We start from the raw sequence: 16,401 nt of genomic DNA on the forward strand, positions 1-16,401 counted from the left end.
TTTTATTTTCCCGAAAACATGGATAAGATTTATTTGTGGCTTCTGAAATGGGCACATACATTCAGTTTGTCGAAGTTGAAAAACACACTTTGACTCTCATCTCCCGCAGACGGCTTTTCTAAGCGAAAGTTTTTAATGATCGTTGTCAAGAAAAGAAAAACCTGTATCATAGCAAATCCTTCTCCCATACAAGACCTCTTACCTGTGAAAAGAAAGGTATTTTTGTAAATGATATTATTTATAGATCATTAGAAACATTTATTTTGAGTCAAAGATAAGCCATGAACCAAAGCTGGTCATACGTTTTTTTTTTCATTTTAATTGAGAGAGAGTAATTTTTTGTCTTAACCAAGATTTCGATTTTAAAAAAGCTTAACAGACGATCATCGAATCTAAATTATAAATGTTTTTAACTTAAAATCTTTTGCAACTTCTCTACAACAGAAAAACACTCTCATTAAAAATAGAATGAAATTTTACCTCTATATTCAAAGAATATAGAATCTATACATATCTGACAAACTTGATGACTTGTGAGATGAATCGAATATCCACCGATGGATCGGTGGGAGTTGCCAACATAAGTTTTAAAATTAGAATCTTTGAAAATTATTCTTAATATTGTTTTACAATATGCACACCATTAAATATAGTTTTCCTATAAAAGAGCTAGACTAGTGGTCAGAAAGTCTCGTCTTGTGAGATGCACCCAATTTTTTCTTTAGAAAATCTAGATCAGCTTAAGTTTGGACTACGTACTTGGGAAGAAAAAAAAAAGCCCTAATTTGTCGACCACTGAGCTATAGGCTCATTGAAAGACGGGAAAATGTATAAATGACCTTCTTTTTATTTGTAAAATTTTAATGTAATCACATGCATCTTTAGACATTCAATTTTTAAAACATTTGATTTGCCGATGCATTTTTGCAAAATGGTAGCAACATGTATGATTCAGCATTTAATTATAGGTTTAATTAATCTCTTATGATTAAAACAAGTCTTGCAGATAGTTAACGGAAGTCACTGTTCTTCAGTGTTTATAAAAATTATTCTATTTTCTTCTTGTATATCGTTATTGAACGATAACTTTAAAGATAAAGGAAGCAAAAATTCAATGTATGTAAAAATTAGTTAATTATAGTATGTGTGCTCGAGTTATATGCATATGAATTCATCAGTTCTAAAATTGGTATTACCTCCATGAAAAATAACGTTTCACGTCTGATTTAACATCGTTTCATTAGATGACCTAAAAGAGAATGAATGCTTTTTACGCAGTTTTGGCGCAGTATAACCGATTCAGACTTTTGCGTCATTAAACCCTGTATTAAAACAAATGTACATTTCTCTCGAAATATTTGACGGATCGAGCTATATAACGTGAGACATGTTAAATAATGTGATGAATCGCATTTTGTTAAATAATGTGATGAATCGCATTTTATTAAACAATTAGTCTACAACATGTTTAAAGAAATTAAGAATTAAAAAAAAATATTTTTAAATTGCAAGTGTCATTCAAACTATACATCTGTAATTTTCACAAATGAATTTACATATTATGTGTTGCACTCCCAAGTACAGTGAATTACAAAAAGTAACATTTAAGTGTATTGTATCACTTGAGAACAGACTATTTTATCTATCACATTGGGAATTATAGTCTCTTGTGCTTTATTGTATGTTAAGGAAGATCATAAACAAGAAAATATAAATAAATGAAACACCACACCTATTCCAAATAAGGGTAAAAGTTCAGCTTTCTTTTTTCCATCTTTTACTATAAACCTTGATGGATTAAATTTCTGTGGCTCTTCATAATCTTCAGGATTCATGTGTGCCATCCAAAAATTATAAATCGTTGTTGTGCCCTTAGGTATTCTATAACCATTCACGTATGTCTCCTCTAAAATGAATAGGTTTTACTTAAGACAATGAATAATGCGTAATAAATATAAAGAAATAAAATATACCGGGGAAAATTAGGTTCATTGTAGGATTTTGAGTGAGAAATTTAAAAAAAATACAATGGGGGTGTACTTCAAAAAGAAGATGATCACACATATGACCTATGACATCTACTCCAGCTAATCGTTTATGCGCAAAATGGCGGAGTGTTAGAGTTGAACTAAGTTTCTCCACATAAATTAGAATGTTCATTAACGTGAAGTTAATTATATACCGCTCCGTATCGCGCATGGAATATAATTCTTTCTCGCCTTTTACTTATTAACTTATATTTGTTAATTGTTTATGAATTTTTATGGCAACCGTGATATATTTTTGTTTTGTGTAATTCGTTCGTGGTTTCATGCCTGTGAGAAATATAGAGTGAAATCGTTGTATACAGAAAATGTGTCACTTAAAAGAATTGATACTTGACGGACTCGAAACAGTTATTAACGTAAACAAATGCCACGTTTCAACGACCCATCAGGATCTAGACCAGTGGTTCCTGATGTCTCGTAGATCCCTTGCCATGTTTTTCGGTTTTGGATAGACCCCTTATTTACCTGATATTTGTAAGTTCATCCACTTCAAATGTATTTTTGACAGCTGGTATAGTGCTATGCTACTCACTGTGAAAGATTTCTAACTGCAGTCAAGTGTAGTGTGAACAACTTAAGAAAAAACACATGTTAATTTTATACATTTATTAATAAAATTCAAACTAATTTACCGCTGAAAAATACTTTTTTGTTACAAGAGAAAACCTTACACGCAGAGAAAATAAGAAACGTACTCGAGTAGAGCTGCAGGCAACTGCTAGTTTATAATAATTCAGTTTCATACAAGTATGTCAGAAAATAATCCCAATAATTTAAATTTTAATAAAAGTTTTACTTCATAGCTACTTTTATAAATTATGTAGAATTTAGATAGATATATGTCTTCATATTAAAAGGCAGTATAATGTAAGTAAATAGGTACTATCGGTGTATGTTGATTATTCCATTCATGAAATGCCAAAATTGAAGTCACGATCAGTTTATATGAGATCTACTATCGTTGACCCCCATTTTCATTTAATGGTCCCCCGATTTTTTTTCACTTGACATGGATCCCTTGCAGGCTGTCATCGACTCCTGGGGGTTGATATAGACCACATTGGGAATCACTGATCTAGACGCCATTTATACTTGGAAATCGAGAAGAAGTGAAGTGATTATGCCTAATTTAAAACAGATTTAATTGGATACCTGTAAGCGACGCATCACGCGTGTGTTTCGAACCTGAGTAAATCGACACATACCTCTATACGGTAACGTCACTTGCAGGTTGCAGGTATCTATTGCATTCGATGTTTCCCATTTCAGACGTGTTTATTTTTTATATACAGTGCAGTTCATTTGGTTTCAAAACTCTGTGTATTGAAAGGCATACCGTTGACGAGAAACTACAACGAATGTCTCTTTTAACGGTTCTGTTCATGACTAATTCCTATTAAAAACTCATTCCTATTCGATAATTTTGAATTCGTTTGAGATAGTGTAACTTAAAATGACGTCATGAATCCTTGAATTTGGAAAAAAGGTCATGATAATTTTTGAACAACTTAAATATGTTCTACAAATGTGGACGATAAACGACACGATACACACACTCACCAAGATTCCGATACACCACACTGTTATAAATTTCTCGTCACCAAATGGTTTAATAACAATTATTATTTAGTTGTTCGCCATATTCAAACAAAAAAGTCAACTAATCATAAATAAGATGATATTCAAACTGTTAAATGCGTAAAAAACGTTTATTAACTATTTACATGTAATACGGTTAAACAATCAGAATTTCATCACACCACCTAATGAAGGCATTTTGTTCCTTGTATGCTCGGTACACATCATAGCCGAGAGGACTGTCAGAAAGAGGGTACGAGTTCGAGTCCCATCTTTTGTTCCCTTCAACACAAGAAGAGCTCCCCAATTTGTGATCCTGAACTAATTCTCATTCACGCAGCATCATGAAACTGACCAAAGAAGTCTCTTACGATAGTTGGAACAACCCCACATTCCACGGTTCATTTCATAAAACACAACTCAATCACAACATAACTCCAATGCGCATTACTTGACGAAAAGTCTACTTTCTACATCTAGTTAAATTTCTTTGTTACAGTTTTGAAACCATGCCAATCGTAAATGGTTAAAAAACAGTATAGTTTCGTATTCGTGATTTTTTTTAACTAAACTAGTTACGAATGGTTTTAAAACCTTAAAGGTAAAAAATGTTCTTCGCCATGAAATTTACAGTTAATTGGAAGGGCAGACAGCTGCCGATTATTTTAGATTGGAAATTCTTACAGTTCACTGAACTCCAGTCTATTCCATCTTGGTAAATAGATCTTGTATATATATATTATGAAAGCTGTTTAGATACCGAAAAAGATGAAAATGTCAACAAAAAAGCTTGTTTTCGCAAGTAACAAATGTCCGCCAAGATCCTTTGGTAATTATTTTCTGACTCAATAAACTGCCTCGTCTACGCTTTATAACTTTTAATATGCATTGGTGGCCAATTTCTTTATTTCTGTCTAAAATAAGTTATATATGAAATGGTATTACTACCTGTTTCATATATATTCGGGTTTACAAAAAGCTCTGGTAGTTATCTTACTGTGATGATTGCAGAAGATGAATTAAGTATTTGCATACAATAAAAAATATTCACTATCACAGAAAAAAACTTTTTAGAAAGACGTAAAAGTTGGCTGGTATGCGCAAATAAATTGATAAAAATAAAAGAGTTAGTTCAGGTTGATATTTACTGTTAACATGCTGTGAAAACTTAGTGAGTCCCTTTGGAGGGAATATCTTGTAGTAACAAAAAACTGCTTTAAAAAAATGTGGTTGGACATTTGTGCTTTTACTGAGTGAATATTTTCTGTTATTGACTACCACTTTTAGTTTAATAAAACCTCCCTCGAATCATTTTTGATGAATTTATTGATATTTTAATAATATATTATGGTATACAAAATGTCCTCATTTTCTTGGAATGAAGTGATTAAACTACTACACTTTATGTCTTTTTTTTATTTTAAGAAAAAGAACAAAATGGAAAATTTTGAGCTTAATTTGTTAAAAGATATAAAGATGTACTTCAGCTCTTACTGTTGCAGATCAATCCAACGAGAAGTGGAAAAACATCCGTTGTTCTCATTACTTCCGAAATGAAAGCATTTGTGTAGGTTAGTTTGCTTTTATCCTCCATTCCGGGCTCTCTGCTTTCACCAACTACTTCAAGCAATTCTGAATACACCTTCTCTTGCTCTTCTGGATGTTCGAGCAGAACCCGAATAAACGCTCCGATAAATATTGCCATAAAATACACACCGTCTCCAATAATTTGAATTAAAGAAACCACAAAAGCTTCATCTGAAATTTTTTTATCAAAAAAAAAAAGAAAATTAAAACAATGACTTAGTAACAGCAAACATAGAAATAGCAAGGTCTTAAATACAGTGCACAAAAAGAAAAAAATGAACTACCCTGAATAACTTTTGATTTAATGATCGAGTGTTCACGTTCCAGAACTTTATTGTTCAAGAGGGTGACCTAAAACATGCTACTTAAAAAGTGCAGACGATATTTTAAATTACGAAATCAGACACAAAAACGTCCTTTTTCTGAAAAAACATAAATTTTTTTTCAGACGGCTTCGGATTTCTGATCCCCCCCCCCCCATAATAAAGGGGAGTAGTCAGAAAATAGGATCCCCACAGTTTGGTCAGAAAAGTGGTTCAAAGTTTGGACCCTTTAATGTTAATTTTACTTTTTGTGTATTTCTCAAGAACTTTTTAAGCGGATAGAAAAATATTTGCACACGATTATAAATTTCGTTCATCGGAGGGTAATTCCATGCATAAAATAAATTTTAGAAAATATTTATTATTTTTTTATTACTTAATGATAGTTGTGAAACTTTGAATTGTAAGTTGTAAAATTACATACTTTAAAATGGAGTAAAAATTTCTATAACTTACAATTCAAAATTTTTCGATTGTTACTAAATGAAATAATAAAAAATAATAAATACTAGGAGGCTTCGCCCCCTCCTCGCTGCCGCTCGCCAACCCCCGGAACTGCTTTCGTAGTTCATTTCGGATTGCTTCGCAATCCAATGCTCGCTTTGCGCGCTCATTGGATACGTTTTTAACGTCTAGGTTTTGTATACTTTTTTGAATACTGAAGTTCCGAAAACTTTTCACTGTAGAAAATTCTAAACCTGTACATTTAAATATTAATTTGAAATTGCAAACAGTTCACATATTTTTCTTNCCGTTGTTCTCATTACTTCCGAAATGAAAGCATTTGTGTAGGTTAGTTTGCTTTTATCCTCCATTCCGGGCTCTCTGCTTTCACCAACTACTTCAAGCAATTCTGAATACACCTTCTCTTGCTCTTCTGGATGTTCGAGCAGAACCCGAATAAACGCTCCGATAAATATTGCCATAAAATACACACCGTCTCCAATAATTTGAATTAAAGAAACCACAAAAGCTTCATCTGAAATTTTTTTTATCAATATGTAAAAAAAGAAAATTAAAACAATAACTTAGTAACAGCAAACATGGAAATAGCAAGGTCTTAAATACAGTGCACACAAAAAAAAAAATGAACTACCCTGAATAACTTTTGATTTAATGATCGAGTGTTCACGTTCCAGAACTTTATTGTTCAAGAAGGTGACCTAAAACATGCTACTTAAAAAGTGTAGACGATATTTTAAATTATAAAATCTGACACAAAAACGTCCTTTTTCTGAATAAACATAAATATTTTTTTAGACGTTTTCGGATTTCTGACCCCCATAATAAAGGGTAGTAGCCGCACTCCAGAAAATAGGGTCCCCATAGTTTGGTCAGAAAAGCGGTACAAAGTTTGAACCCGAATTTTACCTTTTGTGTATTTCTCAAGAACTTTCTACGCGAATATAAAAATATTTGCGCACGATTATAAATTTCGTTCATCTGAGAATAATTCCATGTAAAAAATAAATTTTAGAAAATATTTATTATTTTTTTATTATTTAATGATGGTTCATAGTAGAAGACTTTGAATTGTAAGTTGCAAAATTACATACTTTAAAATGGAGTAAAAATTTCTATACCTTACAATTCAAAAATTTTCGACTGTTACTAAATGAAATAATAAAAAATAATAAATATTTACTAAAATTCATTTTTGCTGGATTCATCTTTTGATATATAGCATGGAAATTTTTCTATGAAAATTAATCTATGGAAAATTCATCTTTGGGTATAAGAATTTTATAATTGTGTGCGAAAATTTTCAATTCGCTTGAAAATTTCTTGAGATATAGTGAAATACATAAAAAGTTAAATAAACATTAAAGGGTCCAAACTTTGGAGCGTTTTTCTAACCAAATTATTGGGACCCTATTTCCCAGATTATGGCTACCCCCTGTACTTTGGGGGTCAGGTTTCCGTCGAACAAAAGGATGTTTAGGCAGAGAAAGTACGTTTCTGTGTCTGATTTCATAACTTAAAATATCGTCTGCACTTGTTAATTAATTTGCATATTTGAGATCAATATGCTATTGAGAGCAAGATTGAGACTTAGAACGTGAAAATCTAATCACTAGATCAAAAATTATTCAAAGTGGTCCGTTTTTTTTTTTTTTTTTTTTTTTTTTTTTTTTTTTTTTTGCACTGTTCATTTTAGTAACTTTGCATAAGAGTTTTGATCAAATTGAAATAATTTTCGAAGTTTAAACCTAATGTCGAATCATACTCGTTTTTCATTTCGTCCAGAACTCCACTCGTTTTTTATTTCGCTGTAATTCAAAAGTTAATTTAGTGAAAATGTTGAGTATTTTTAACTTTTCATAATTTGATCCCTTTTAATTACTTATTTAATCATTCGTGTGTTGGCCTTATATGAACGTATCTACCTAGAATCTTATATACCTAGAATGACGAGAGGGCCAGAGCGGCCCCGTATGTAAAAAAGGTATTTTATAATATTTATGAATAAGGTTCCTTTTTAATAAGTATGAGATACCCCATCTTTTATAAAAAAAATAATAAAAGTATTTCAACGTATATATAATTATTATTTATTGGGAAAAGAAAACTCAATTGAAACTAATGCATAAGTACAATTGAAAAGTCCATTTAATCAAATATTTTCGTTAACCAAATAAAATAAAAAATCAAAGAACTTCGATGATGATAATCAAGTCTGTAAAAAGTGTTTTATTAAATTAATTGAAGTTTTACTTAAAGATTTTGTATGTCTAATTGATTTACACGCCAACTATCTGGGAAAAGCACACACTGATCCCTTTAGTCCTTCTAGGTATACAGCAAAGTTCAGTCTGTCTAGTGTTAATGCATGGTATTTTACGTTAGATAAAATCATCATCAGCATTGGCACGACAGCCCTTTGTGAGCCTGGGCCTTTCTCAGAAGCTTTTCCCATTCTGCCCTTCTCCCAGCAATTGTTTTCCAGTTCTTTACTTTTAGGGTGCCAAAATCCTCATCCACACAGTCCTTCCATCTCTTTTTGGACCTTCCTCTTGGCCTTTTATTGGAGGGGGTTGCATTAGAGACTCTCAATGCTGTTCGTTCTGGGCTCATTCTCACTACATGCTCGGCCCATCTCACTCTACTTAATTTAATAGATTTAATGATATCATCGCCATCAAAGATTCTATATATTTCAAAATTATATCTTTTCCTCCAGTTGTCGTTATCGAGTATAGGGCCAAAGATGGTTCGTAGGACCTTCCTTTCGAAGGTTGCTAATAACTTTTCTTCCCTTTTTGTTAAAGTCCATGTCTCTGAAGCATAAGTCAAAACTGACTTGATTAATACCTTATAAAGTAAGATCTTAGTCTTTCTTTTTATTAAGTGAGATTTCAATAATGATCTTAAACCATAGAAGCAGCGATTGGCTGCGATTATTCTTTTTTTGATTTCAGGATTGATGTCATTTTGATAGTTTATTTCTGATCCTAAATGAGTAAAATTTTTTACAGATTCAAATTTAAAAGAATCTATTTTAAACAATTTAGGGATGGTTTCCATTGTACCACAATACATATATTTTGTTTTCTCCACATTCACTACGTTAGATAAAAGGAAAAACATTATAACCCAACAGGTTGTGTAGCAAAAATTTATTAAGAGAAAACTATCGAAGCCAAAAACTGTTTACTGAAATTAATAATTTTAGAATAAAAAAGGATGACTGGTATTTATAATGTTTTTAACAAATAAAAAGAGTGATAGTTGATGTTTTCAAGATAAACTCACACCAGTCCTTACTTTGAGAGCAGTTTTTTTATCAAATAAAAACTAGTAACACAAATATTAATATTAGCTTTATCGTTGCTTATCAGAACAAATCTGTCTTCTACGATATATTTGTAAGGAATAAAGCATTTTCTTCGATTGTTTTCCCTTCCAAATACCACTATAACAGTTTTCTATTTGTGAAAACAGATTTAAATTGACGTGTGAAATATTAAGAAGATTAATATTCCGAAGTATCTTTTAGAAGTGAACTATGAAATAGATTTCTATAAATATCGGTAGCTGAAATTTCAACTTCATTAAAACAATATTTTGCTATAGTTTGATTTAAAATTATAATTATCTTGTTTCTTTCGAAAAAAATATTTAAAAATAGGTAATTTTTCTGACAAGAAATATTTTTTTAATAACTGCTTGACCGTTTTTGGATTTTACCATTTATAACAAGGTGATTTGAAATTATTTTAACATTCAACATTTGTAAGTCTTACAGTTCAAAAGTTTTTATAACTCTTATATCAAATGGCATAAAATACTAAATATTTACTTAGCATAGCGATTTTTGCATCCAATTATAAAATTGGTTTATATTTGGGCAAATAAGTTTTATAATTGAATTCAAAAAGAAAAAATAATCGTTAGCTTAAATCAGTTCCTGCAACATGGTGAATCAATGCTGAACACGTTGCCATCATCATGTCTAAAAATCGTAAAACTTTAATCTTCATGTCCTTCTTTGGAGACATACTGGCTTTTTGTAAGAACGATTTAATTCGCGAGGACAAAGATACCGATTATGCTAACCGTACTCTATCAAAAGGTACCCCAAGTTAGAATCGAGTTGTGTTATATACTAAAGAATGGGTAACTAATAATTGCATCGATACATAGGCTAAAAAATTTTATAGATTGGCTTTTAGTTATGACAAGGGGAGCAAATTTAATGAGCACCTGTAAAATATTTTGCTGTTGGATCACTTTTAGCTTTCCTGTCCATTTTTTCTTTCAAAAAAGCATCAAAACAATCCCGTATATTAGCCTCATCAAATGTTTTCCTTCTTCTGTTGAGAACTTTGTACAAAGTGTCTCTCATGTAAAAATGCTGTTTTCTACTCTCGCTGAAGCCTTTGGTGAAAGGAATAATAAAATACCTACGGAATAACAAACAGTATATTTTACAGAGATTTAAAATAGGTTTAATTAAGATTAACGTAAAACTATAAGAGTTTATTTTATCAACTCTTTCCAAAACAGTTTTACGTGTCTGCCAAAAATGTTACAAACCATTAGAAATGTAATACTTTTTACTTCTAAACGTTCAACGATTTTCAGCTACCACTATTCTTTAAGCAATAAGGAGCTGAAGTAAGTCTCTTCAATACGTTTTCTGATTTGGTAGCGAAGCATCTTTATCTAGGATATAAAGTATTTAATATCTTTTCACCCAGCTACAAGAAAGTACCATCTTAAAGTTAACTCTTAAAGATGGATGGCTCCAGTGGCGTACGCAAGGGAGGGGTTTAGGGGTTTAAACACCCCCCTTGAGCTCAGACAAAATGGCAAAAATAAAAATTTTAGTAGAAATTATGCGAGCTATTATTTTTTCAGACTATATATTTTTATTAGCCTTATGCCTACTTTTTTTTCTCACGGTATTTCTCAGAATACTGAAAAAACATTAACTATAATAGGGTTGTGCTTTTGGTTCCTTTCTGTCCTACCAGTATAGTTTTCGAGACTGGCTGTTGTCATTCGCGAGGTCTTGACGCGATGATTCTGGAATCCTAGACGTTCTGCCGTCTTGAGACAATTCGAGAATTTTGGAGAAGCGGTGAAAAATTATATAAAAGGGGGAACGGAGTACAGTGGAGTTAGTTAGTCAGACTAAGAGTTATCTCTCCCGTTTGTCTTTCGGAGCTTGCCACTAAATCTGTTTTGATTTATCTCAACAAAAAGTTCATTCAAGTCCCGCAGTGGACTGATCGTTAAGACACGGTTCCCAGCAGATCACCGAAGTCAAGCATCACTGGCTACGGTCAGTGCGCGGGTGGGTGACCACTTGGATCAGCCTGCGTAGGGACTGAGAGTGTTCGGTATTGGTCCTCATTAAACTGTTCTACCGTAAAGTGCTCGATTTCGCGTGCAGGTCGTCGGGCTACCGAAGCGGGAGTGCCATCCCCTCTGCAGAGGATCAAAATTGCGATGGCATGTCTTCGGATCATCCTCAGGGGTGTTTCCCAGACCGTCGCCAATAGCCCATCGTGCAGCTCTAGTGCGACGTAAATTAACTACTACAACAATCGCCGAACCCGTCGCCGCCACTATTTCGACTAGTGAAGAAATCAGTAACAATACCATTGGAGATACTGTGCTCGTTGAAGTTATTAATTCCAGCTCGAAACTTTGAGATTGTAGCATAGCGGATATTTCTGTACCAATCCATATATATATATATTTATTTGCTGTTCTTGGATCTTTAGGATGTCAAAACGCAAGAATTTAACAATTTTTAATTATTTTGCGAAAAAACCGATGCCTGAAATTAGTGAGGTGGCAGCATCTAGTACCAATGTAAGTTTTTCTGTTGTACAGAAATGTGATATTTCCGTTGAAGAAAACGTTTTTAACATAACAAAATCTGATGAATGTGAAAGTGGCCCTCAAAGTGTTACTTCCCACCCATATGACATTGGACTTTTTTTAGAATATATTACATTATGTTCTTAAACTTAAAAAATCAAATCAAAATTTAACTAAACAATGTTGTCTAAATAAAAAGTCAAAATTGTCTAGCTGTCTAAATTAGGGAAATAATAGTGCTTTATTACAGACTCGAATTTCTTTTAGTGGTTTCGGAAAATTATGAACACCCCCCTTGAAAAAATTCTGCGTACGCCACTGGATGGCTCATAAATGACCTCAGACTAGCAGATAAATTTTAATAATACTCTGCCTGATGTCTTAGTTACTAATGTGTTGCAAAATTGCGCAAAGGGTTAACACACTATAAAAAGAACTCCTAAACAAATACGATCTAATTTGAAAACTCGTGTACTCATTATTGAGTATATAGTAATGTGTTCAAAATTGAAATAGCATACATTCATTTTTGAGCAAATTGCATTGTCTCAAAAATGACACAAAATGTCACATCATCATCAATTGTGACAAACCTTATTAGATGAAGTGTACGAAAAGAAAATCTAATTAAATAAAAATTTACCTCCATTCCAAATTTATTTCAGAAATCTTAAGATCTGTAATCAACCTTTGCAGCAGGTTTATTTCCATCAGAGCTGTTCCAATTTTGAGTAATACATGGTTAATTTTGAGTATTACGTATTACACTATATGCAATAATGAGTACATGACGTTTGCAAATTCAATTATACTTGTTTTGGAGCTACTTTGACACATTTTTGCACAATTTTGAGAAACCCTATCTTTTACAGTGTAGTTACTTTGATTTTACACCGTTTACTTTCTCTTATTAAGACTCATTTTCCAAAATTCAGGGGCATTTCCAAACACCAATACATTTAAAGAACGCAAGTATTTTTAACTAAAAATATTTGATAATAGTGACCGTTTCGTGCATTCTCATTGGACGGAAAAATCTCGTTATAATCAAATGACTTTTAAGTTCCAAATATCTTAGGCTATCATCAGCATAAAATTAATAAAATTTATTACGAAATTTTCCTGCATTCAACCAGCATCTTAAAAAAGCAAACAAAGCAAACCGGAAGTCTTGCAGTCCTCCTATGACGTCATAGCAGCTCATATTTGTGTAAATCAATGCATTCGTATCATCAAGAGGAAGTTATAAACGCCTTTTATTGTTCTACCATCTGCTGATAATCGGGAGAACCTCCGTCAAGAATAAGATGAATATTATTTACATATTTACTCCCTTATTTTCTAGTTTATAACTGTAACATTCATTTATCATACCGTCTGAGGACGCTATACCATAGGAAAAAATTTTCATGAAAAATTCTGTTTCACCTCTATTACTTATTTAAAAGTTTAAGTGCAAAATGAAGTAAAATCTAATTTCTGCTAAATCTAATGAAAATTCAAATGTAGTTTTTTTCTTCTTCAGAATAACAAAATGCAAATTAATTAGAGCAGAGGATTAAGCAGCGTGGAAGTAATCATGTCATAATTTGTTTGCATTTTGATAGTGTGAAAAGAATTTTCAATATGTGAAGCTCTTGATTTGTTTGCACTTCATTTTTTTCATACTTAAAATTTGTAATGTAGGTAAAACAGAATTCGCCATGAAATGTTCCTCTGTGGTATAGCGTAATCTTTGATTGCTATTCAGAATTAAAAATTAGAATTAAAAGGTAAAGTATTGTAATTATATTATAAAGTAAGCACTTAATATGACGTTAAAATGCAAAATTTTATGGTAAAGATATTTACTTGCCATTTCACAATTATTAAATGAGAAAAAAGTTATATTTTCTTTTTAATAAGCTACATTTACTTTTAAGTTAAATTTTACGTATAATTGTATTCAACGTGAAATAGAATTCTACGAATGAAATTTTAATAATGAATTAAAAATAACTATTTAAAAGAACTCGGAGTCACTAGCTCCACCAAGCCTCCGTAATATCTTCTTCACCACTGATATTTTTTCTCTACTTTAAACGTCAATATTTCGCACAAAAACTCAAAATATACATTTAGTTTTTAAATATACAATTATTGTAGGTTTACTTAATAACACTTTGATTATCTGTTAATCATAATGAAATAGACTAATACCTAGATTTGAAAAATAATCATCTGTACTCGAAAAGAATTGAACCTAAGGAATACGGTGTGTGACTTTCAATAGGAAGAAATAAATGAAACGTCATTTTCAGCACTTCAAGAAAAAGCACTTAGATTTGCAACAATTTCGAAACAAAAGTGGCTCTTTTAGCTAGTCAACTCCCTTGTTGCATTTCAACTGGACAGAGATTGACCCAACATATTATTTTCCTCCTACAAGTTAATAATTCTAGAAATAATTGTCAAATATTATTCTTTTTTTATTCCATCTTACTTCATGTACATTTTCTACAATCCTTAGTCATTTCAAGTCTCTAAGTCTTACAGTTTTTTTGCAGCAAAACAAGTTGAACACACAAAACAGTCGCGGCTTTTACGATATTTTATTACAGAGAGATAGAGAGAATTAATTTCCGCACCATTGCTGAATATATTCTCATGGGCAAAAGATATTTTATAGTAAAAAAAAATTCAATAAAAATTTAAAAATAAGCTTATGGAAAAAACTAAAATAGTATCCAGTCAAAATGATAAAATTTTAATTGGGTCCCAATAGCATTAGGAATATTTTAGTTCTATAAATTTTTGTTTCGATGAAACAATCTGTTCAAAGAAACAGTTGTTGTGGTTGATAATATAAGAATCTCGAGAAGCATAGTCATATAATTATTTTAACGATAGCGATATATAACTATTTTTTTAGTTCGTTACAAGTGTCATATTTTTTTACAACCTAAAACAAATCTATTCCCATTAACTGTGTAATAAAAAACGAATCATCATAGAAAGTGATATTCTGAGTAATAATGATAGATCAATGAATCGCACAATGGGGACAGGGTTTGAATCCGAAGACGTTAAAATTTTGATTCCCTGCACAGAGGATGGTAGCTCATCGATTTGAGCGAGCACTTTACCATAGTACAGTTTAACAAAGACAAATACCGCCTAGATCTCTTTCGCTGTCTGATCAAAGAGGTCGCAGCCAGTGATGCTTGACTTCAGAGTGGTCTATTGAAAACGGTGTTCTTCGATTAGTCTTCTACGGAGGGGAAATTGAGAAAATGGATGGGACGGTGTTTTAATGTGTTTCTGTTTATGAGAAATGTGATTCCAAACAAATGTAAACGAATACTGCAAAAGTTTTTCTGCCCCTTTTTGTTGAAAGACGTGACTATGTTTCTTCTCCGGGTAACCCGTTTATTTTCCCTCCAGAACAGAGGTCGCCAAAGTGGTCTATATAGACCCCAGGGGTCTATTTAACAAAAGCGGGGGTCGATCTGATCCAGGGGGTCGATACGAATTGGAAGGGTAGATTGGGGGTCGAAGAAAAAACAGTTCTTAATACGCAAATCACACATACTTAGTTGAGTTTGTGAAATTTGTGAATTTTTTTTATAATTGACTTGATGTCAGTTTCTTTATAGAACATAAAACGTATATTTATTGCGGTGAAACAAGTCTTTACGTATTTAAAATTGCAAGTGCTCTATTCAACTTGATGAATCTGTTTTTGGCGTTTCTGCTATTATGATGTACGTTAGGACAAGTCATTGATGAATTTTTATTTGCTAAATATTTTGAAACTGATGGAGAAGGTGAGACAATTTTTAGATGCTTGCAAGAATATTTAAATAAATTAATAAATATGATATTCCGCTTGAAAGTATAATAGCGGTAGCCACAGATGGGGCACCTGCTATATGATAGGGCGTTACCGAGGTTTTGCTACATTTCTCAAAGAAAAAGTGCCCGGTATATGCACTATTCATTGTGTGTTGCAAAGGAACAACTTAGTTCAGAGTTACTAACACTTAGTTCAGAGTTACAACTTAGTCTGAGTCCAGAGTTACCTAAAGCTTTACAGTTTTGTATTAAGTGTATCAATCAAATTAAAGCCCAACCTCTTAAATCAAGAATATTTTCCAAACTTTGTGAAGAGAACGTCGAGTTATTTAACCAATTACTTCTGCACACCGAAGTTAGATGGTTGTGTAGAGGTGTATGCTTGCAAAGGCTCTTTGAGTTATTTGACTCCACGACCGAATTTCTCAGCGAAATAAACCCTGTTCTGAGTGATGAACTCCAAAACAATAAGAACCATATTTTTTATTTAGCGGACTTATTTGGAAAATTTAATAATGTTCAAACAAAGCTGCAAGGAAAAGATGTAACAATTATCGAAGCTTGAACAATACTGTTAGGCTTCCAAGTAAAATTAAATTTATTTAGATCTTCATTGATACGTAAGGATTATCAGCATTTCTCAAATCTGCGACTGACGGAATAAAAGAAGAAGACTTGGAAATATATGCACATCATCT

General features: G+C 32.0%; 1 protein-coding gene across 1 annotated transcript in view; it reads right to left on the reverse strand.

Moving 5' to 3' along the window:
- Window positions 1-16,401, reverse strand: part of LOC107438857 (cytochrome P450 2J1) — a 24,103-nt gene continuing 7,702 nt past the window's right edge. Inside the window, exons 4-7 of the mRNA XM_071180259.1 lie at window positions 10,241-10,440; window positions 5,121-5,384; window positions 1,733-1,906; window positions 1-202 (exon numbers count right to left, since the gene is read on the reverse strand). Of these exons, the coding sequence (XP_071036360.1) occupies window positions 30-202; window positions 1,733-1,906; window positions 5,121-5,384; window positions 10,241-10,440 (811 nt within the window). The 3' untranslated portion in view covers window positions 1-29. The remainder of the gene's footprint in view (window positions 203-1,732; window positions 1,907-5,120; window positions 5,385-10,240; window positions 10,441-16,401) is intronic.

The sequence above is a fragment of the Parasteatoda tepidariorum genome, chromosome 4, assembly GCF_043381705.1.
Source record: "Parasteatoda tepidariorum isolate YZ-2023 chromosome 4, CAS_Ptep_4.0, whole genome shotgun sequence".
In the NCBI taxonomy this organism is placed as follows: domain Eukaryota; kingdom Metazoa; phylum Arthropoda; class Arachnida; order Araneae; family Theridiidae; genus Parasteatoda; species Parasteatoda tepidariorum.